This window comes from Microcaecilia unicolor, chromosome 1 (assembly GCF_901765095.1).
Source record: "Microcaecilia unicolor chromosome 1, aMicUni1.1, whole genome shotgun sequence".
Classification (NCBI taxonomy): Eukaryota; Metazoa; Chordata; class Amphibia; order Gymnophiona; family Siphonopidae; genus Microcaecilia; species Microcaecilia unicolor.
In genome coordinates, this window is record NC_044031.1 from 129,567,845 (window position 1) to 129,591,317 (window position 23,473).

General features: G+C 40.7%; 1 protein-coding gene across 3 annotated transcripts in view; it reads left to right on the forward strand.

Annotated features, from left to right (window-relative positions):
* Positions 1-23,473, forward strand: part of AKAP9 (A-kinase anchoring protein 9) — a 547,514-nt gene that overhangs the window by 82,094 nt on the left and 441,947 nt on the right. For all 3 annotated transcript variants that reach the window (XM_030200158.1, XM_030200166.1, XM_030200175.1), the window contains 2 exons: positions 2,995-5,385; positions 7,974-8,169. In XM_030200158.1, the coding sequence (XP_030056018.1) occupies positions 2,995-5,385; positions 7,974-8,169 (2,587 nt within the window). The remainder of the gene's footprint in view (positions 1-2,994; positions 5,386-7,973; positions 8,170-23,473) is intronic.

Sequence of the window (23,473 nt, forward strand, 5' to 3'; positions counted from 1 at the left end):
GGCTCAGGCATTGTGTGCTTAAACCTTGTTTACCCTGGGAGCATTCGGCTCGGTCGCTTCACAGATTGTTATTGACCTTCTGCCCTGGGAGCCTTGGCTCGGGCATTGCTTGCTTAAATCTTGCGTGCCCTGGGAGCATTGCTCGGGCGCCTCAGTGACTGTTTGGTTTTGTGCCATTCTTTGCCTCCAGCGAGCGGAGGGATCCGCTCGAGTTCCCTACCCACGGTGCGGGTGTACTAGAGACTGCTTTATTTTCTTTTGCTTGGCTTCTGTTCCTCCTGCTTCCGAGAGAACTTGCCGAAGAGGGTCCCGCAACTTACATGAGAGTCCTGACAGAATGAACCTTTATCTAACTGCCAGCAATCTTACCGCTTCCAGCTAAGTGCCCTTTGCTTTCCGTTGTCCCGCTGGGGCGGGCCTTTACTTAGCTTCTTGTGTTTGCTTTTCCAGTTTGGCTAGACTGTCCTCCTATTTGCCATTATTGTATGCTGTATGTTTTTGCTTTGCTTTAGCTAGTGTTAGGATATGCAGCTAGGCTGCTTATTGTTCTTTTCCCCCTCGTATTTCTGAGCCGTTTGTTTGCCCTTTTGTATTGTGTTCTTTTTGCTGCCAATAAAGCTACCTTAGTTCACCTCCACCTGCAATCCAGTCCAGTTCTTTGGGGTACTCTTGACTCTATGGGACTCCGTCTTCCCAGAGATGGTAGAGTGTTCCTCACTCTACCACCACCGGGCAAAGGGCTCACAAACGTTACAGTCTGCTATTGATAGACAAGGGAAGCCACTGCTTGCCCTGGGATCAATAACATGGAATGTTGCTACTGTTTGGGTTTCTGCGAGGTACTTATGACCTGGATTGGCCACTGTTGGAAACAGGATACTGGACAGGATGGACCAATGGTCTGACCCAGTATGACTATTTTTATGTTCTTATGTTTATTCCACTGATTTCAGGATTACTCTCTGTCTCCCTAACCAAAGGATCAGGAGTAAATGGAAAAAGTAGAGGTGAAAGTGAACCCTCCTGCCTGGTACCTTGCCTGATGGGAAAAGGCTCTGTGAGGACATAATTAAACCCATAGGGCTGGTCTAGGGCCACTGTATAAAATCTGAGCTGCATCCTGAAACAATCTCTGTATCCCCATATACTTTGAAAGTTCCGTTTAAAGATTCCCAAGAAACTGTATCAGACGTCTTCTCCGTGTTGAAACTCATCACCAGAGAAGGCGTTCGATTCCCTGCAATCACCTCCTCTGACATCACATCTTGTTTCTGCATCGATTGAAACATTTTTGTACAATGGTTGTTTTATTTGCAGAGGCAGACATTAACGGAGTAAGTAAAGTTTGTCGCCTGTGTATCTATAACAGTTTATACCCAAATTTAATTATTTACCCCCCCCCCCCCCACCAAAAAATCTTGTGTAAATGTTAAGTAAAATTGAAGATAATGGTGAACCTTGAGGGACACTGCAGTCAATATTCTAAGGTTCTGATAGGCATTCTCTCATCTTTACTGTATAAACTCTACTTGACAAGCAGTCTTAAAACCAGTTGAATACTTTATCTGCGAGCCCAGTATCGCTTGGTATTAATAACAATAAAGAGTAATTCACCAGATGAAACACCAGTATGAAATCAATGTTAAAATAATAGCTTGATGATCCTTATACAGTAGTATTAAGCAATAGAATTTAAACCAGTGGTTCCCACAAATAAGAGTGTTTTTTGGAGAACATAAGAACAGCTATACTGGTTCAGACCAATGGTCCATCTAGCCCAGTATGCTGTTTCCAACCGTGGCTAAACCTGGTCACAAGTACCTGACAGAAACCCAAATAGTGGCAGCATTCCATGATACCAATCTCAGGGCAAGCAGTAGCTTCCCATGTCTATCTCAATAGCAGACTATGGATTTTTCCTCCAGGAACTAGTCCAAACCTTTTTTAAACCCAGGTATGCTAACTGCTTTTACTACATCCTCTGGCAAAGAGTTCCAGAGCTCTTAACTATTTGTTGAATGAAAAGAATATTTCCTCCTATTTGTTGTAAAAATATTTCCATGTAACATCCTTGAGTGTCACCTGGTCTTTGTACTTTTGGAACGAGTAAAAAAAATCGATTCACTTCTACTCATTCTACCAGCCATTGCTGATGCTGTGTAGCTGCTTTGTGGAAGAATTATTGAATTGGCCTGAATAGAAGGGTTATATTTGCTTAGGAATATGTGTTAAGATTGCCTAATTGCACTGTATGTTTTAACTGAAAATTAAGAATAAAAGTTGCATGTCATGTTACTTATTCTTCCCTTTAGTTGCTTTCTGAACTTTTTGCATTTTGTAGCACCATCCTACAGAGTCAGGTTTTCCACTTGACTAATGATATATGTAATTTTATTTTCCAAATTTTTATCCCGCTTTAAATCAAAGTGGGTTACAATAAACATACATAATTTAAGAACATAGATAAAAATACACCATATCAATCGCCTCTCCAGCAAGGTTGTCTCTTAAAAGTAAGTAGATCAGAAATTTAGATTTCCTGTCCTCCTAGGACATAATTTCTAGCATGTTTCAAAACATAGGTCACCCAGGTTGTGGGGTGAACTGATGCTTTTATGGTTTCTCTAGATGTTCCCTGTCCTATAGTAGTTCACTTGGAAACATCAAATTCCTTACTCTAGTTGAATTGTAGTTTCACAAATTCATTAACTTGTTGAAGATAAGCGATGTTTTATATACCATAAATGTACATATAACTAAATGATTAGTGCAGTTAATGGGCACTGTGGAAGAGCTTCAGTGCCCATTAACTGCATTAACTTCAGTGCCCATAACGGCAGTCAGTCTGAAACAGATATTGTACAAAGGATGGAATTGGAAGCACAAAGGATTAGTAAGATCTTGGTGGAGATTTTGACCATGCTGAATAATTTAAGGATTCAAACCTGAAACGTTGTTTCTAAAGTAATAAAATGTTTGTTTATATTTTTCAAGGTACAACATGCAAATAAGATAGATTCAGATGAACAGAAACTGCAAGAAAAAGATGCAATTATTGAAAGGCTGAAAATATCACTTATAGAAAAAGAAAAAAGTGCATCTCACTTTCATGAAAAAATGTTAGATGCTGACAGGTCTCTAAAAGAATTGAAAGAGCAGATAGCACAAAAGAACCAGGAAGCAAACAGCCTTACAACAGAGTTAACTAATTCAAAACAAAAAGAGAGACAGTCATCTGATGAAGTAAAGCAGTTAATGGGCACTGTGGAAGAGCTTCAGAAGCGCTGTTATAATGACAGTCAATCTGAAACAGATATTGTGCAAAGGATGGAACTGGAAACACAAAGGAAACTGGAAGGGCTTCAAGCAGAGTTAGATGAAATGTATGGACAACAGATTGTACAGATGAAACAAGAGTTAATCAAGCAACATACTTTTGAGATTCATAAGATTTTAGCCCAGCACAAAGAAGAACTAGAAAAAATATCAAGCCAAAGTTGTATAGTTCAAGAGGAGCAAATTAATGTAATGAATACGACAATTAATGAACTAAATGTAAAACTTCAGGATGCTAACCATCAGAGGGATAATATCAAACAGGATTTATCACAGCAGCTAGACTCAATATCAGCAGAAAAATCTCTTCTTCATAAACAGGTGGAGGGCCTTCTTCAGGATCTGAGTTTTGCACGGGAGCAGATGGAGAGAGCCAAGGAATGCAAGCTGTCTGAAGCAAATGCATTTCAAGTTATCATTGAAGAACTTAAAGCCCAGGCAGCTTCTGCATGTGAGCATAGAAAAGAACTGGAATTAAAGCACGATGCAGAAATTACAAATTATAAGATCAAGCTTGATATGTTGGAGAGAGAGAAAGATGAAGTTTTGGACAGAATGGCCGAATCTCAGGAAGCTGAACTGGAGAGACTTAGGACTCAACTTTTGTTCAGTCATGAAGAAGAGTTATCTAAACTCCGAGAAGATTTAGGACGCGAACACAGAACAAACACTGAAAACATTAAAGATAATTTAACCATACAACATAAACAGCAGTTGGATGGTGTACAAAATGAAATGAGTCAAAAAATGGAAGCTATGCAATGTGAAAGGGATAACCTGATAACAAAACAGAACCAACTGATGCTGGAGATTTCAAAACTGAATGATTTACAGCAATCAGTTCTAAATTCAAAGTCTGAAGAAATGATGCTGAAAATTAGTGAACTTCAGAAGGAGATAGAAACTCTGAGAAAGGAAGAAAAGGAGAAGGGTACCCTGGAACAAGAAGTCCAGGAACTACAGCTTAAAGTTGGTTTGTTGGAAAAAGAACTAAAAGACAAGGAAGATAAATTCAGTGGAAAATTTACATTACTTGAGGAAGAGAATAAGGTTCTTAAAGATGAGAATATAGCTTTACACGAGAAGATAAAAAATTATAGTGCAATACGTATAGAAGAACATTTGGCTTTTATGGAGAATGACTCCAGACCTCAATATATGGATCTGCAAAAGCAAGTAGAAATGCTTTCTATGGAAACTGAACAGCTCAGAAAGCAGGACATTCTGTTGAAAGAGGAGATCGAGAGGCAAAAAAACACATTTTCCTTTGCTGAAAAAAACTTTGAAGTGAATTATCAGGAGTTACAGGAAGAGTATACTTGTCTTCTAAAAGTAAAAGCAGAACTAGAAGAGGATAAATACAAGCAAGAAGCAGAATATGAATCCAAGCTCAAAACACTTAATGAAGAACTTCAGTTCATACGAACAAATAAGCATGCTATGTTTGAAATGAAAAGTACAGAGCTGGAAGACTGTAAAGATGCATTTGAAGGTAGAGAGGTAGTTGAGAAAGATACAACAGAACTCATGGAAAAGTTAGAAGTAGTCCAGCGTGAGAAACTGGAATTAACCCTGAGGCTTTCAAATCTTTCTGAGCAACTAAATTTGAAGCAAATCAAAATTGATCAGTTACATGAAGAATTAAAATCTTTAAAAGAAGAGAGAGAGCAAGTTAAATGCAAAGAACTGGAAATGATTCAGTACAATCAGAGCGAACACGTCAAAGTATTTGAAGAACAAACAGAATGTCAGGAAAAAATAACTCTTGTTGAAGTTCCAGTTTCTAACCAAGAGAAGTTCTACGGCAAAGGAGAATTTAGACAAGAGGCAAAACTGCAAAGTCCATTTAGTGGTTCAGATCAGCATGAAATAATGGAAAGACATGATCTTCAACAAGAAAATCTAGATCTTATTGAAGAAAATCAATCCCTTTTAGATCAGCTGCACGAACTGACCAGCAAATTAGCAGGTGAATCACTACTTACAGTCCGCATACAGAGTGAAAATAGTGAGCTTCAACAACATTTAGAATTGCTGCAGTCAGAACAGGTATGTTTAGCTAGATTTGTTTTACACAGTCTTATAGTAAGATTAAGTTATACACTCCTTTCATTTTATTGGCCTAACAGATAAAATGCCCTGCCTCCCAAATTCTATAATCAAAGATTGTAGTCTAATTTCCTAAAAGAGAGGGAGTGAAAAGTTGCCTTGGGTATATATGTCTCTGGATTTGATATATTGCTATTTGGAAAAATTTATAAAATAAAGTAGTTGAATTAATCCTTCATTATAAATTGTCTATATAATGCATGCTTTGTTTGGACTTCTGTGCAGACCATCTGTACAAGTCTTGAGAATCCTGAGTACCTCTTATTTAGTTTTTTTGTTCATGCATTTCTTCTAACTCACCTTTGTACAATGTGTTTGGAGAAAAGTCAAGTATAAAAAGTAAACAGTGCAGATAGCACAACACAAATCTATCCTGACTAACCCATCATTAAACAAATTCATCAATTGCCTAATATTGAAAGCAGCTACTTAACGCAAAATGTTAAGCTTTGGCACACAGCTTTATGGGTTTAATTTTATAAAGGTTTTCTTGCACGTAAACAAGGATTTTTTTTGTTTTAAAATGTTTTTATTTGCAGCAAAACTTAAATAACATAACAGTTAAGAACATGGAACATGTATATTATTCCAGCATAACTTCAACACTGTATGCAATAAAAGAGCAAATATAGCAATAGATGTCAGCAAATGCTTTTAATATTTTATCCTTCCCCTTTAAACATTACCCTGTTAGCCAGTGCCACAGAGATGACCGTCTGTTGTTGTTTCTTCTCCTCCTCCACCTCTTCAACATAAAATAAAATCAGTTATTACCAAGTAACATATCAGATATTTAACAAAGCAGTTCATGCTCTCTAGAGCAGGCTTTGCCAAACTTGGGTCCAAATTTGTTGGAACATTTTCCCTCTCGTGTAGGAAGCATTCTTTGTCTAACCTTTCTAATTTCAGCAATTGGTACAGTTTCATTTTTCCAGTGCATTTTTGTGAGAAGTTCAGGATGTCTCCAAATACTTACAATACATTTTCATCCCAATAGAAAAAGTTTTTTGAAATAGTCTACGTTCCTCCTGTTGCAGTGGTGGCTGCCTCTCTATCTTATCAAAAAGCACAAATGCCACTATATTTTGAAGTTGACATCCTTGATACATTTTAAATAAGCTGGGAGGCCCAAAACATATAGTTTAATGAACGATTTCCTTCGAACATTTAGAGCACTCTCAGTGGGAAATATCTTTGCTAAACATGCCTGATACGGGGACACACGGAGCCTTAAGAAAAATTTATACTGTTGGCTCTTGTAAACTGATCAATCGTTTATAAATCCTAAGGGTTTTAATCAATTTCTGTAGATACAGTGCTGAAAAATCTAGTAAATCAACCAAATCCTTTTTCCATTTTCCTATCGGCTCATAAGGAATCCCATTTTGCCATGCCTACAAGATCATGGAAACTTATTCACACATTGCGTATATCTGTGCCTTTAAAATTAATGCCAGAAAAACCCATGTGGGTAAGAGGATGCTCATTTTCATCTTTTTGAATGGCCCCTCAGCTACACTTGAAAATTTTTGAATTAACCATTTGTATTTGCAACTAACAAATATGATTTTAACAAAGTGTACAGTGTACTATTTTATTCTAAGGTGTAAAAGACACCTTATGGCAAAAGAAGCAGCAGCAAGTACAAGAATTTGAAGAAAAAATATGATTCGTTAAATAAAGGTTAATGCTACTTGCTAGGTACTTAGGGAAGAGAAGATCATTGTTTATTGGTTGTGTAGGCCCTTCTTTTTTCTTCCAGCTCAGTCAGAACTGGTGCTGGTACCATGAGGCTTTAATTAGAACTAGCTAGGGATTCTTCTCCATTTTAATAGGCTCATTTTTCCACTGTTCCTAGACTGATCATTGCAACAATGTTCTTATGTGCACCAGGGTTTATTCTGAAACCTTACAATCTTGGGTTATATCAGCTGTGATAAGCAGTGACCTTGATATCCTCCCTTCAGGGGCTGAAAAATGCTGCCTTTACAGCAACCCTAGTGCTAGCTAACATTGAAGGCATGACATGGAGATCAACCCAAGGACCTTCACCCTGGCAGTTCATAATATTGAAAGTTTTTAAATAATGCCTGTTAAATAATTTCCACGTTTAATAATTCTACATAAGTAGACAAGAGGATTTTTGATGTGCATTTAAAAACAGACTGAAAAATTGCTTGATCAGCAGTCAGCTCTTGTAAATCAGTTTATTTTAATGGACATTTTGTTTATAATTTCAGTTGAAATATTGAAAACCAGATTTGATATGGAATGCTGTTCGCACAACTGTGTATTAATTCAGAACCCATGAACAGCTCAGCTGTGAGTGAATTCTGAATAGTCATCTACATACAAAATTTGAGAAGTGAAAAAAATCATACAGAAGGTTTCTGTAGAGCCTGTGTAGAACTTTCATTAATATATTTTTATGTATCGTTTTACACAAAGTATTTAATCACACAAAGCAAGGTTTAGAAATTCTGTATTTGTTGTTTTAATGTATTTGTAACCTGTGCTTTCAATGCTAGTCTGATCTAAGGCTACAGATGGAAGCCCAGCGTATTAGTCTAACTCAGGTTTACAATGCTCATCTGGAACTGGTGCGTGAAGATATGCAGAAGGAAAAAGAGAACACGCTGTGCAGTCTGAGAGAAGAGCTTGTTGTAGCTCAAGAACGAGAGATGCAGGAGCTTCATAAACTAGAGTTGGAACGACAACAAGCAGGTATAGAACTGAAACAATTTTGGAGTAATGGGTGGAAAAGGCTCTTGTGATTAGGAAGCAGTTCTCTTTGATACAAGGTTTTTGTCTTTCTAATGAGTACTTTTTAACAGTGGAAGGATATTGGGGGGATTCTGGAGTGGCTGAGAAGAGGATTTTTTTTAAATTATTATTTCATAACTCTTGGTATATTGCCAATCACTAATTTATATTATAAAGAGCTGAAGGGAAAAGGAAGGGGGGGAAGAAATAAGGGAAGGGAAGACAAGGGAGTGGAGGAGTGGCCTTGTGGTTAGGGTGTTGGACTTTGGTCCTGGGGAACTGAGGAACTGAGTTCGATTCCCACTTCAGGCACAGGCAGCTCCTTGTGACTCTGGGCAAGTCACTTAACCCTCCATTGCCCCATGTAAGCCGCATTGAGCCTGCCATGAGTGGGAAAGCGCGGGGTACAAATGTAACAAAAAAAAAAGGGAAAATAGAGGTTGTGCAGTCTAATCACCTGGAACAAAGGCCAGGTTTTATTGAGCATTTTGAACGTAGTGTATGAGGGTTCTTGTCTAATTTGTAATAGAAGGAAATTCAAAAGTTTTCGACCAGCATAGCTAAAGGCTGTGCCCCGTAAGATGTTTAGACATAAGGGAGATAAGAGAGTGATTGCTGGGAGGAGTATTGTAGACGTTCAGATTTGTAGAGAATTAGCAGGTTATGAATATAATCTGGAGCAACAGCAGACGGCGTTTAAACACTAGAATGAGATGTTTGAAACTTATGTGGACAGAGACTGTTAACCAGCATTGTCATTTGAGGAGGGATGTGACATGGTCAAAGCAGCATGCATTATGTAGCAGTTTGATAGCAGTAAATTGGCCTTATTGCAGATGTTTTAGAATGTGTTGTGTTGAGGCCATTACAGTAGTCCAATCACTGCATGACGAGACTAAGAAGAAATGTTCTAATAAGGTAAGAAAGGCCTAACAACTCGAGTACGGTGCAAAGAAAGATTCCCTAAGTACAGATTCAGCTTGAGGTTTGAAAGTCAGTTTGCTATGAAACATGATGCCCAGTATCTTTACTGTCTATGGAAGTAATTGTTTTCAGTGAAGGGAAAAGATATTATGCAAGTATGTTCATTTCTGTCTATATGTGTACCCAAATCCTATTTTGTGTCTTAATAAATTTGAAAATGGCAAGCCAAATGATAAAATGTTTGACGTGCAATAGTTTTGGGGGCTATTTCAAGCCAACTAGTCATTTAACTACTAACCTAGGAAGCCAGATACATCTCTTTGAAAATGTATCTTTTCCTCACCCCCGAGGGCTATCATTGGGAACAGGCACCAAACTTGGCATCTTCTTAAGGTTGACTAGGGCTGAGTAATTAAAGTTTAGGAACCTGTTTTCACTAGGCTTCTAAATGTCTTTGCTTAAAATGTGGGAGGAGCTTAGGCTATGGTTGGGTTATTGGGGAAATAAGTTAGGTTCCTAAAGCTGGTGTTCAGTGCTAGATTCCTCAGTGTAGCTAAATAGCAGGCCTAAATGTAGATTTGTGAAGGTAGGCAAGTTTTCACCCAAAACTGAGGACCTTAAATTTGACTGAAAATTCTCCAAGCTTAGGTATATAAAACCATACAATACAGCATTCTCTTACTTGCCGTTTGAAGTAAAAGCTCAGTACAGGAATTTAGCAATAAAAACAAAAATATACTGATTATCAATGCATACAGGCCAAAAGTCAGAACAAAAGCATACATAGTAAAAATAAGGATGGCAGCTAAAGACCATATGGCTTATGTACATAAGTATTGCCATACTGGGACAGACTGAAGGTCCATCAAGCCCAGCATCCTGTTGCCAACTGTGGCCAATCCAGGTCACAAGTACCTGGCAAGATCCCAAAAAAGTACAATACATTTTATACTGCTTATCCTAGAAATAAGCAATGGATTTTCCCCAAGTCCATTTTAATAATGGTCTATGGACTTTTCCTTTAGGAAGCCATCCAAACCTTTTTATTTTAAACCCTGCTAAGGTAACTGCTTTTACTACATTCTCTGGCAATGAATTCCAGAGTTTAATTACACGATGAGTGAAGAAAATTTTTTTCCGATTTGTTTTAAATATACTACTTTTTAGCTTCATTGCTTGCCCCCTAATCCTAGTATTTTTGGAAAGAGTAAACAGGTGATTCACATCTACCCGTTCCAATCCACTCACTATTTTATAAACCTCTATCATATCTCCCCTCAGCCATCTTTTCTCCAAGCTGAAGAGCCCTTGCCGCTTTAGCCTTTCCTCACAAGGAAGTCGTTCCTTCCCCTTTATCATTTTCATTGCCCTTCTCTGTACCTTTTCTAATTCCACTATATCTTTTTTTAAGATGCAGTGACCAGAATTGAATACAGTATTCGAGGTGCAGTCGCACCATGGAGCAATACAAAGGCATTATAACATCCTCATTTTTGTTTTCCATTCCTTTCCTAATAATACCTAATATTCTATTTGCTTTCTTAGCCTCTGCCTCACACTGAGCAGAGGATTTCAGCGTATCATCGACAATGCGTAGATCCCTTTCCTGGTCGGTGACTCCTAACGTGGAACCTTGCATTACATAGCTATAATTCCAGTTCCTCTTTCCCACATGCATCACTTTGCTCACATTAAACGTTATCTACCATTTAGATGCCCATTCTCATAAAATCCTCTTATAATTTTTCACAATCCTCTTATGATTTAACAACTTTGAATAACTTTGTGCTGTTAGCAAATTTAATTACCTCACTAGTTACTCCCATCTGTAAAGCATTTATAAATATGTTAAAAATCAGTGGTCCCAGCACAGACCCCTGGGGAACCACCCTATCTACCCTTCTCCATTGAGAATATTGACCATTTAACCCCTATGCTCTGTTTTCTATCTTTTAACCAGTTTTTAATCCACAATAGAACACTACCTCCTATCCCATGACTCCCCAAATTACTTTGGAGTCTTTCATAAGGTACTGTGTCAGACGCCTTTTGAAAATCCAGATACACAATATCGACCGGCTCACCTTTATCCACATATTTGTTTACCCCTTCAAAGAAATGTAATAGATTGGTGAGGCAAGGTTTGTCTTCACTAACTCCATGTTGACTTTGTCTTATTAATCCATGCTATTGAATATTCTATGAATGCTAAATTGTTTGCACAAATAGTTTGTGGGCGCTTTCCACCTTATAATGACAATTAGATAATTAAACAAATGGAACCTCAAATCCCCCGGTAGCAAAAATTTCAATACAGAACTAGCACTACCAACGTAGGGGTCTGTTTACTATCATAGGTTCCAAAAGGGACAGAAGAGGAGGAAAACCAATCGCTCAAAAAACATTCTGTGGAGAAGGGAACAACACTGGATCTACAAGTTAGATTCAGTTGAACCTAATGGCCTTAATAAAGGCATTGAGTGGAACGCTTATTATTAGAGGTAGGCAGTTCCCCATAGGCCAGCGTCATTTTACAAGATGCAGATTTTGAGCCTTCTCATTGGACAAGGGTTTGGACGCTGGGGATTCTTATAGTTAGCGTGGCTGACTCCCTCTGCGCCATCTTTGGATCATTAATGACCGGGACTTTGGTATTCAAGTCTGTTGGAGTCTGTGAGCTTATGATGTGCAGTGCTCTTCCTGACGCAGCTTTTTTTGGAGGCGAAACAAGACGCACTTGTTGAAGAGTTGGTGCACTCCGCTTGAATGTTGGGGTGAAAGACGGCAACCTCTCCCCTTGGATACTATTAGGAGCCCTCGGTGGGATCTGGACTAAGTTAAGTACCCAAATACCCAAGCTGTTAAAAATAAGTTTTGCTTTACTTGGGGGGTTTAAGAGATCCAGAAGATTGATATTGTTTTCCTGGGGGGCTCCTAGTTCACAAGGGTGGTGAACAATTGATACAATTGTCTTAGGACATATTTGTTTAGTTTGGTGATTGGCGCATTGCATTCCACATTAGGTGTTAGTAAGGAACAGGAGGAGGTTTTTTAAGTCGCCCGTTTTTCTCACTTAGAGTGAGTTTTTTTGAGCGATTGGTTTTCCTCCTCTTCTGTCCATTACGGAACCTATGATAGTAAACAGACCCCTACGTTGGTAGTGCTAGTTCTGTATTGAAATTTTCGCTACCGGGGGATTTGAGGTTCCATTTGTTTAATTATCTAATTGTCATTATAAGGTGAAAAGCGCCCACAAACTATTTGTGCAAACAATTTAGCATTCATTGATTTATAAAAGTTTGCACTCCCTGTATTATTTTGATTGAATATTCTATGTAATTTTGTTCTTTATAATAGTCTCTACCATTTTGTCCGGCTCCAACATCAGGCTTACCGGTGTATAATTTCCCGGATCTCTTCTGTAACCTTTTTTTAAAAATCGGCGTTACATTGGCCACCCTCCAATCTTCCGGCACCATGCTTGATTTTAAAAATAAATTACATATTACTGTTCTGCAAGTTCATTTTTCAATTCTATCAGTACTCTGGGATGAATACCATTCGGTCCAGGAGATTTGCTACTCTTCAATTTGTCAAATTGTGCCATTACATCCTCCATGTTTATATAGATTTCATTCAGTTTCTCTGACTCGTCAGCTTTGAATATCTTTTCTGGCACCGGTATCTCTCTCAAATCTTCTTCGTTGAAGACAGAAGCAAAGAATTCATTTAATCTGTCTGCAATGGCTTTATCTTCCTTGATTGCTCCTTTTACCCCTCGGTCATCTAGCGGTTCAACCAATTCTTTTGCCGGCTTCTTGCTTTTAATATACCTAAAAAAAAGTTTTACTATGTGTTTTTGCTTCCAATGCAATTTTTTTTTCAACGTCTCCTCTTTGCCTACCTTATCAACGCATTGCAGTTGACTTGCCATTCCTTATTCTGTTTCTTATTATTTTTAGTCGGTTCCTTCTTCCATTTTCTGAAGGATTTTCTTTTAGCTCTAATAGCTTCCTTCTCGTCACTTTTTAACCATGCTGGCTGTTGTTTGGTCTTCCTTCCTCCTTTTTTAATTGTCAGAATACATTTGGCCTGTCCTTTGGTATTTTTATATACAGAGGTATTTAAATGTGTCTATCATTTCTCCTCTCTCCTGCTTTTCTTCCAGAGTTTAGATATTTAGGAGGTCTTTTACAAAGCTGCGTTAGCATTTTTAACTTGCGTGAAAAATCAGCTGGCAGTAAACGCCGAGATGCCTATTATATTCCTATGGGTGTCTCAGCTTTTATCGTGAGTTTAAAACGCTAGTACGGCTTTGCAAAAGGCCCCCTCAGATCTTTAAATCTGTGCCGACATACTTTGATGACCACTGACTCTAAATTCTAGACGCAAGTTATCATAAGGCCCTACCTTGAAGACATTAAAGCAGACCCCATGGTGTTTTCAAACTATCGGCTCATCTCCAGTCTTCATGTCTAAGATTGTGAGAAATTTGTTGCAGACCAGCTAACAGACTACTTGAGAAAAGTCCATGCTCTCCATCCACAATAGACAGGTTTCTGGTCCAATCACTCAACTGAACATATACTCTTTTTGGCCTTGCCAATTACTTTCAGTTGACTACCAACAGTGGTAAAATGTCCTCTTAATCTGCTTGGACCTCTCAGCCTTTTTTGATTTTGTTAATTGTAACATTCTCTTATAACATCTTGCTGATCTTAGCCTAATTGTTTTCTTGGTTTGAGTCATGTCTCTCTGACTCCTCAAAGCTCTGTCGTTGGCCCTATTCCTTTTAGTGTTTTCTTAGCTTCTTTTGCACCTCTTATTCAGTTTCTTGATCTTACTTTCTGCATCTATACTGATGACATTCAGATCCTCCTCTTTTGACTTTGTCATCTTCAGCAATCACTGCTGTCTCCACCAAATTGAACAGCACTTACAAAACTCACTCAATCCATTTTTTGTCAGTTTTGAGTTATTTGATTTATTTCATTCATCAAGGCATGATTCGTTTACTGTAGCTTATTCCTGTGCCCAGATTCATTAAGCACAAAACGTCTACAAAACATCTAGGAAATGGCTATTTTCGAGACAAAAAGACACATGTTTTTCTTTGAAAATTGCTGTGTGCCACTTGATTTTTGGATGTTTTTTGCAAAATGTCCAAAATCGGATTTAGACAGCCTATCAAAAATGGCTCCCCCACACTTATTTTTTCACTCCCAGGGTAATTGCTTCCCCTACTCTTTACCATGTATTCAAGGAATTCTACTGCCCTGGAAAGACTCTATTAATATTGTAGGTGCCATACTTGATAAAGAGACCTGGGCTTTGAATGCAAGAGACTTAATTGTCTCTAGCTTCTTCTTTATAGTGAAACAAATACATTCCATCCAGTCTGTGTTGAATCAGTCCTCTCTTTGCACATTAATCCTGGCTCTTGTAATCACGAAACTGAACTACTGTAATTCTCTATATCAGAGCTGCAAAACTCGCCACTAAAAAGACAGCAGATCCAGAACACTGCTATTAGACTTCTATTTGGCTTAAAGAAATTTGGTCACGTTTCCCTTTATCTGTCGCTGAACAATGGCTCCCAATCACAGCCTGATGGATTATAGTCAAGATGTTGGCCCTATTCTTTTTAGTGTGCTTGATTATGATCTTAACTATGATCCATCAGGTGTTCTCCTCACGCTCTCCCCAGTTTTTGGTTAACTGTCTCATCAGAACCTTCTATCCATACATTCTTATTAATAGGTTTGTTTTGAGACTCCTAAACATTCTTGCATTAGTGTAACTGCCTTTTAACCTTTGGAACCATCTCCCTCCCAATATTAGGTCCGATGCCTGCATTACTACATTTAAGTTCATATTAAAAACTCACTTATTTTCTATGGCCTTTCGAAATACCTAGTGGAGATTATTCATATGTCTGCTTTTGTAGCCTTGGTTTCCAGTGTTCAACCCATCGGCAACTTGAATACCTTGCCCTTTTTCCTAATCAGTTTTTTCCTTTTTGAAGTTGTAACGTTTCCTTCTGTTTTTATCTGTTGTACTACTACTACTAATCATTTCTGTATTGCTACTAGACATATGCAGCACTGTGCACATTATATGCAGTACTTTCTCTGTCCCTAGAGGACTCACAATCTAATTTTTTGTACCCGGAGCACTGGAGGGTTAAATGATTTGCCCAAAGTCACAAGGAGCTGCAGTGGCAATTGAACCTGGGTGGCCAGGATCAAAGCCTGCTGCACTAACCGTTAGGCTGCTCCTCCTGGTTTACATGCTGTATGTACTTGTCTTTGTTCCTCCTTCCTCGCCCCCCCCCCCCCCCCCCCCCCCGGTTTGTTTCCCAGGTCCTGCTCTTTGTTTCACGAAGAAGTTTGCTCCAGTGTACTCCTCTCTTTGATTTTTGAAATCCAAATACATGATCCTACATTTTGTTTTTATAGTTAAATAACATAAGAGTTGCCCTACTGAGTCAGACCAAGGGTCCATCTAGTAGCCCAGTGTCCTCTTTCCAAAAGTGGCCAGTCCAAGTCACAAGTACCTGACAAAGTCTCCAAAAGTGCCAAGATTCCATGCTACTTAACATCCAGGATAAGCAACGGCTTCCCTAGATCTGCCTTAATAACAGTATGTTGACTTTTCCTCCAGGAATTTATCCAAACTTTTTTTTTAAACAAAAGTCAAATTGGATATTGTAAAATTATCAAACAAATATTTTTAAATGATATAAAAATGATAAAATACAAGCATGAAATATAGAATAAACTAGTAAAAAAGGCCCGTTTCTGACACAAATGAAACGGGCGCTAGCAAGGTTTTCCTCGAAGTGTGTGTGTTTGGGAGAGTGTATGTGAGAGTGAGTGTTTGAGAGTCAGAGTGAAAGTGTGAGTCCAATCCATGCTCCTCTGTAACCTGGCCCCTCCATTCATCCCTATCCAGCAATTCCGCTGTCTCCCTGAGGCCTGCCCTGCAATCGATATGCATCCATGGCCATCTGTCCCCTCCATTCATCCCTATCCAGCAATTCCCCTCTCCCTGAGTCCTGCCCTTCCAATCCATGCCCATCCATGCTCCTTTGTCACCTGGCCCCTCCATTTTTCCCTATCCAGCATTTCCCCTCTCTGCCTGAGGCCTGGCCTGCAATCCATATCCATCCATGGCCATCTGTCCCCTCCATTCATCCCTATCCAGCAATTCCCCTCTCCCTGAGTCCTGCCCTTCTAATCCATGCACCTCTGTCACCTGGCTCCTCCATTCATCCCTATCCACAATTCCCCTGTCTGCCTGAGGCCTGCCCTGCAATCCATATGCATCCATGCCCATCTGTGCCCTCCATTCATCCCTATCCAGCAATTCCCCTCTCCCTGAGTCCTGCCCTTCCAATCCATGCCCATCCATGCTCATCTGTCACCTGGCCCCTCCATTCATCCCTATCCAGCAATTCCGCTGTCTCCCTGAGGCCTGCCCTGCAATCCATATGCATCCATGGCCATCTGTCCCTTCCATTCATCCCTATCCAGCAATTCCCCTCTCCATGAGTCCTGCCCTTCCAATCCATGCTCCTTTGTCACCTGGCCCCTCCATTTTTCCCTATCCAGCATTTCCCCTCTCTGCCTGAGGCCTGCCCTGCAATCCATATGCATCCATGCCCATCTGTGCCCTCCATTCATCCCTATCCAGCAATTCCCCTCTCCCTGAGTCCTGCCCTTCCAATCCATGCCCATCCATGCTCATCTGTCACCTGGCCCCTCCATTTTTCCCTATCCAGCATTTCCCCTCTCTGCCTGAGGCCTGCCCTGCAATCCATATCCATCCATGGCCATCTGTCCCCTCCATTCATCCCTATTCAGCAATTCCCGTCTCCCTGAGTCCTGCCCTTCCAATCCATGCCCATCCATGCTCATCTGTCACCTGGCCCCTCCATTTTTCCCTATCCAGCAATTGCCCTGTCTCCCTGAGGCCTGCCCTGCAATTCATATCCATCCATGCCCATCTGTCCCCTCTATTTATCCCTATCCAGCAATTTCCCTCTCTCCCTGAGTCCTGCCCTCCCAATCCATGCCCATCCATGCTCATCTGTCACCTGGCCCCTCCATTTTTCTATATCCAGCATTTCCCCTCTCTGCCTGAGGCCTGCCCTGCAATCCATATCCATCCATGCCCATCTGTCCCCTCCATTCATCCCTATCTAGCAATTCCCCTCTCCCTGAGTTCTGCTCTTCCAATCCATGCCCATCCATGCTCCTCTGTCACCTGGCCCCTCCATTTTTCTATATCCAGCATTTCCCCTCTGCCTGAGGCCTGCCCTGCAATCCATATCCATCCATGCCCATCTGTCCCCTCCATTCATCCCTATCCAGCAATTTCTCTGTCCCTGAGGCCTGCCCTTCCAATCCATGCTCATCTGTCACCTGGCCCCTCCATTTTTCCCTATCCAGCATTTCCCCTCTCTGCCTGAGGCCTGCCCTGCAATCCATATCCATCCATGCCCATCTGTCTCCTCTATTCATCCCTATCCAGCAAATTCCCTCTCTCCCTTAGTCCTGCCCTCCCAATCCATGCTCATCCATGCTCCTCTGTCCCCTGCCCCCTCCATTCATCCATTTCCAGTAATTCCCCTCTCTCCCTGAGCCCTGCCCTCCCAATCCATGCCCATCCATGCTCCTCTGTCCCCTGCCGCCTCCATTCATCCTTTTCCAGCAAGTCCCCTGTCTCCCTTCCATGACCCCCCCTTGCATCCATGCTCCTCTCTCTCCCATGTCCCAGCCTGGGCCGCCCTCTTCTTCCCCCACCCCCCCTTCGCATCCATGGTGTCGTTTCTCCCCTGCCCTCCCGCTCCCATTGTTTTTCTTCTTCGCTCCCCCCAACATGGTTTTTATTTTTTTTTCTTGTTTTTAAATGTACCTCCGTGGTTCCGGCAGCGAAGCGTCAGGGAAGGAGGCGGTGCTCCCGACGTCTAGGTTTCCCTTCGCTGTGTTCCGCCTTCTTTTGACGTCATCCTTGACGTCAGAAGAAGGCGGAACACAGCGAAGGGAAGGCTAGACGTTGAGAGCGCCGCCTCCTTCCCTGACGCTTCGCTGCCAAGCGTTGCGATTGGATGAGTGTCATTGCTCCGCCCTCGACGTCATCACGTTTGACGCGTGGGCGGGGCAGACACAATGCGATCTCACCCCCTTCACTTTTGGCTAACAGAGGCTTCATTCGAACGTTGGAGGTGCGTTTTATATAGAGAGATGTTTGATGAGAATCACATATGTAAAGTTTAGAATTAGTGGCATCAACATGCATTCTATTCCCATCTCTCTTTTTTATATACATACTAGTAAAAAAGGCCCGTTTCCGAAACCAATGAAACAGGCGCTAGCATGTGGCTTTTTTTGTGTGTGTGTGTATGTGTCACAGAGTCATTTTGTGTGTGAGTGTGTGAGGGTGCGGTGTGTGTGCAGATTTTTGATGTGTGTCTTTTTTTGTTTTGTTTTTTGCTTGGGGGTTGGGGGATGTGCTGTGCTGTCCTTGGTCGCTGTTTGGTGCTGGCTGGGTCACGGGTAATCCTTCCAGCTGGTCCGCAGCTTGTCCTGTTCGCCCACGTCCCAGATGGTGACGTGCAAGTTGTTTTCCGGCTCCTCTGACTCCATGTCAAGCGATCCCAAATATAGTCTGTGCTATAGGCCCTCTGGCACTCTTCAGTACTGACATTAGGCATTTAAAAATTTCTCCTCCCCCCCCCCCCCCCCCCCCGGTCTATTTTTGCATATACCCACAGCAGGAATATTCTTCTCTCGTTCCAGCGGTGGTTCTGTGCTCTCCGTGCTGCACAGATAATGAGCCATTCTGCTTGGGAATGCTCCTCCCTTATTGTCACGTAGTTTCCTCTGATTGGTCCGTCTTACGTTGCCTAGTGTTGCCTGGGAACGGTGTTGTGATGGTCCTTTGTGTTTCAGAATGTTGAGGGTGTTTTTTCTGATTGGTCCGTCATGCGAGGGCGGGGCAGAGAGACATGGTCAGTGTTGTGGCTTCACCACCATGAATCCATGAACCCTTCAGGGAGTGACTGAGTGACTTCAGAACGTTGTCTTCAGAATGTTGAGGGTGAGTTTTATTATAGTAGATACTAGCCGTTCAGCCCATAAAAACGGGCTAGTATAGGAGGGGGTGTTGAAAGGCCCCCCACCCCGCCGCCGAGTTCGCCGCTGCCGCTCCCCCTCCGAGTTCGTCCCCCCCCCCCCGGAGCCGTCGCCACCCACCTTCCACCCGGTTGGGCCCTCGCTCCGCTATTGAAACAGCGAGGGCACGCAGCACACAGCTGTACTGCTGAGCTACCGTGGCCTTCCTTCTTCTCTGCCTGTGTCCCGCCCTTGTGTGACGTAACGTCGTCGAGGGCGAGACACAGGCAGAGAAGTAGAAGGAAGGCCAACGGCAGCTCAGCAGAGCTGTGTGCTGCGTGCCCTCGCTGTTTCAATAGCGGAACGAGGGCCCGACCGGGTGGAAGGTGGGTGGCGGCGGCGACTCCAGGTGGGGGGAGCGTTAGCGACAGCGGTGTCCCTCGCAAATGCGCAGTAGAGACCCTCTCTGTTCCGCCCTCGTCATCACGTATTGACGCGGGGGCGGGGCAGAGAGGGTCTCTACTGCGCATTTGCAAGTGAGTACGACACTCGCCATTTATATATATTGATGATGATGTCAAAGAAATATTAAGTTATAAATTTAAAACTGGAAATGTATTAGAGGGAGACTATCTTACTATATGGTTTGCTTGTTCTCAGAGGATTTCTTTATAGTGTCTTTATAGAGTCTTTCACCTAAGAAATCCCAGCACAGGAAACGCCTTCACAGCTTAGAATGACTTCTAGAGGCTGTTTGTTATTCTACCACACTTGTGCACCATTTCATACAGTGCATTGTTGTGCAGAGCTTCCTTGCTCTTCGTTGTTTTTGGTAGAGAGAATAAAATATCTTTCCTGTTACAGTATATTTAAAAAATTATAATTTTATATGTGTGCATATCAGCCTCCATCCTCATAGTACTTTAGTTAAGTTCATGGCCATTTTTGAAGTTTACTTATTTCACATTCATTTCATTCCATTTCCTGTATATTCTGGCTATCGAAACACTACTAACTGGATCACAATTAAACTTTCATAATTAATAAAATATACTTTCAATTGTCATATAGTACAAATGCTGAAAAAACAGGCTTAAACATGAAACAAAAAGAAGAAAGAAGAAATACACAAAATATTACTAAAACTAGAATAGGAACACCACCCTGAAAAGATGAGCTTTCTGATTTTTATGGAACATGACTGAGTCAAGTTCTGACACAACACCATTGTGAGTGTGTTCCACATTATAGGCTCTTGTATGATAAATATTTGACATATAGCTGCTTCTCTTTGCACCATTACTATGGTCGTAACTGATAATGTCTGTAAACTCAAGTGCAGTACACAAGATGGCTGGTTCCCTGAGGGCTGGCTTCCCAACTCATTTGAACAAATATCAGCATTTAAATTGAAATCAATATTTGACATGGAGCTAGTGAAGTTCATAAACACTGAAGTGGTATGCTTCATCTTCAAGTCCCACTAATCATCGCTGTCACATTTTGTGCTAACTGCAATGGCTTGATGGTTAAATTGGACAATCCCAAATACTCAAGAAGTGATGGCACTAATGATTCTACTAGCCTCAGATTCAGTGGCTACAAAAAATACAGCAGTCTTCAAAGCAACACAAAGTTTAGAACACACCACCCAAATGACCCTTGCCACCTGTGCCCAGAAAAGGAAATCTTAAATTCAAAATCACACCCAGATAATTCACCCTATCACAAGTCTGGGGAAAATATTCAGGCACATGATGTACTGTCATAGCTACCGTCTTCCTATTTTCTGTGAACTAAGATGCAGTCTGATGAAAATACAAGAGAATTCTTTATGAACCATGCACATGTTCCGGTATAAAAGGGTCAGACAACAAAATGCATACAAGCTAAAATTGGTCCCCAATGACCTTCGTTTTTGGCATAAAGATTCCATATAGGTACTAAATATTGTTGCTGACATCACCTTGCAGGAACATCTACTTTCTGAGACTGTCCTGGAATAACCATATAAATAAATAAAAATAAATATCCCACATGGTTTTGTTCCAGATCTCACAGTACCATCAACTAGCAAGGTCAACAATGTTCTAAGCTATGCCCTTCCCGAAAATTCTGCCAATTATCAAGGATACCATTGATCTCAACAAATCATTTAGCTGAACTCTCGCCGTTTCCTTGACCACATTCCCTAAAATAGGGAGGCTTGAAATTGGCCTATAATTATTCAAATCTGTTTTAGAGCTTTAGAGTTCTTTTAAAATTGGCCTAATCAACGTACATGTTAGAGACACTGGCACACTTCCCAACCTCAATGAAGAGCAAACTAATGTAGCAACGGAAGACTTCAACAAGTCATACATTGAATGCAACATCACTACAGAGAGCCCATCTAGTGGGCTAAATATGGAGTGTTTATCTTTCTGCCCTCTCCCAGGTATAAAGGTACTAGTTACCTGTAACTCCAGGGAATATGGTGCTAACACCACCAGGTGGAGAGACAGAAAGACACAGAAGGCTATAGTAATATGAGAATAATCAGTAATTGTTTATTACACTTACCAATCAGGACTACAATTAGACTACATAATATAATTAATTAATTCTCATATGAGACAGCAACCGGGACACAAACATGACCTCTGACATTAGCTCTCTGATTGCCTCTAGCCATGATTCTCCTTTTATAACCTTTTCTCCCATAGACTAGTATTGGAAGTATAAAGTCAGCATTTTCTAACATATTCCAGCATATTCTAGTAAATTCTATCTTACAGAAGCAAAGTTCTTGATAACATATTTGCTTATCATAAGTAAGGTCAGTAAGGTTATCCTTCTTTGCAAAAACCATCTTCCCAGCAACCAAAGTGTCTCTGCTTTCATGGTCAGCAGCAAATTTCCCCTTACATTACTATATTCATGTACAGTATTCTACTGCTACATATATCTCTGTTATGACTCCATATCTGCCTGTCTCTCCAACAGAAGGACAAGCTGACATGAGATTCACATTCTGTGTAATTCTTATTATTTAACTTCTCAGTGACTCTTAACCTGTTCATAGCCTGTTCACAGAGGCCTAGCTTTGCTCATAATTCTCAGTTACTGTTGTAAAGTTATTTTATGGTTCATGACCTGTCCCATATAAACAGTTGTTAATTTTCCTCAATAGACAACAGTCTCTTCAGAAACCACTGAGAGAGAATTCACAAAACACCACTAAACTCTGGTGCTGGCCAACCATTTAGGGACTATTGTATTTCTGGGGTAACTTCAAGGCCTGGTTTCTATGTTGTATAAACCTCATCAAACAGAAACCGTTTTGAAATGCAACATAAACTATTTTTTTTAATTTTTCCTATGCAGTCTTAGTGAGTAAAAATATACAGAATGTATCTAAATCATATATATGAGTGCTCAGTAAAGTGTCAATTGCTACGGCTGGTCTAGAAAATAGCAATGGACAACGTCACTCCATCATCGCACTCAGCCCTACCTACCATCCCCTACTTTCATTCAATAATGTACTCAGCTTTAGGCCAGCTGAACTTAATCGTGAGGTGCAAGTGCTCGTGTTTAAAGCTTCATTATTAAATCTTCATAACTCATTATTGTATATCTTTTCCACTCGTACTCAGGTCCACTCCTGTTCTACTCTCTCGTTCTCAACACTGCGAGTGTTTCGCCATTTTAAGCATCTTCAGGAGAACTTAAACAGCTCAGAGCTTTTGCTCCCACCGGAAACACTAGCTCTGCAGTGTACAGTCTGAAAAGGAAGGGAGACCATCTCATACGAGGCCAACCGCCAAAGGCGGCAAAACAGGGCAATGAAAGGGTTAAGGCCATTAGAATGAAGCGGTTTACCATGGATCCAAAGGAGGAAACAGAAAAAAAATATTTTTAGAAAGGATAAAAACATTATTGCCCAGTTTTGGATAGATACCAGCTTACACTGCTTTTATTGTTGGAATTTCTAGCAAAATGTTTTGTTTGTTAAAAATATATTGCGTAACTTCTACAGAACAAAGCGGTTTACAATTTATTTATAGTAAATGTTGAAAGGAATAAACAGTCAAATATTTTATTTAAATACCTTGTGCCTAAACTCTAGATGGTTTTATGGATTATTGTTGATACCTTTAAATATTTCCGTCATCTAAATTGGTCACATGTAACTCCCTTAACAGCAGTGTAGCTCTGTCCTGTCATTTGGCATTCATGAT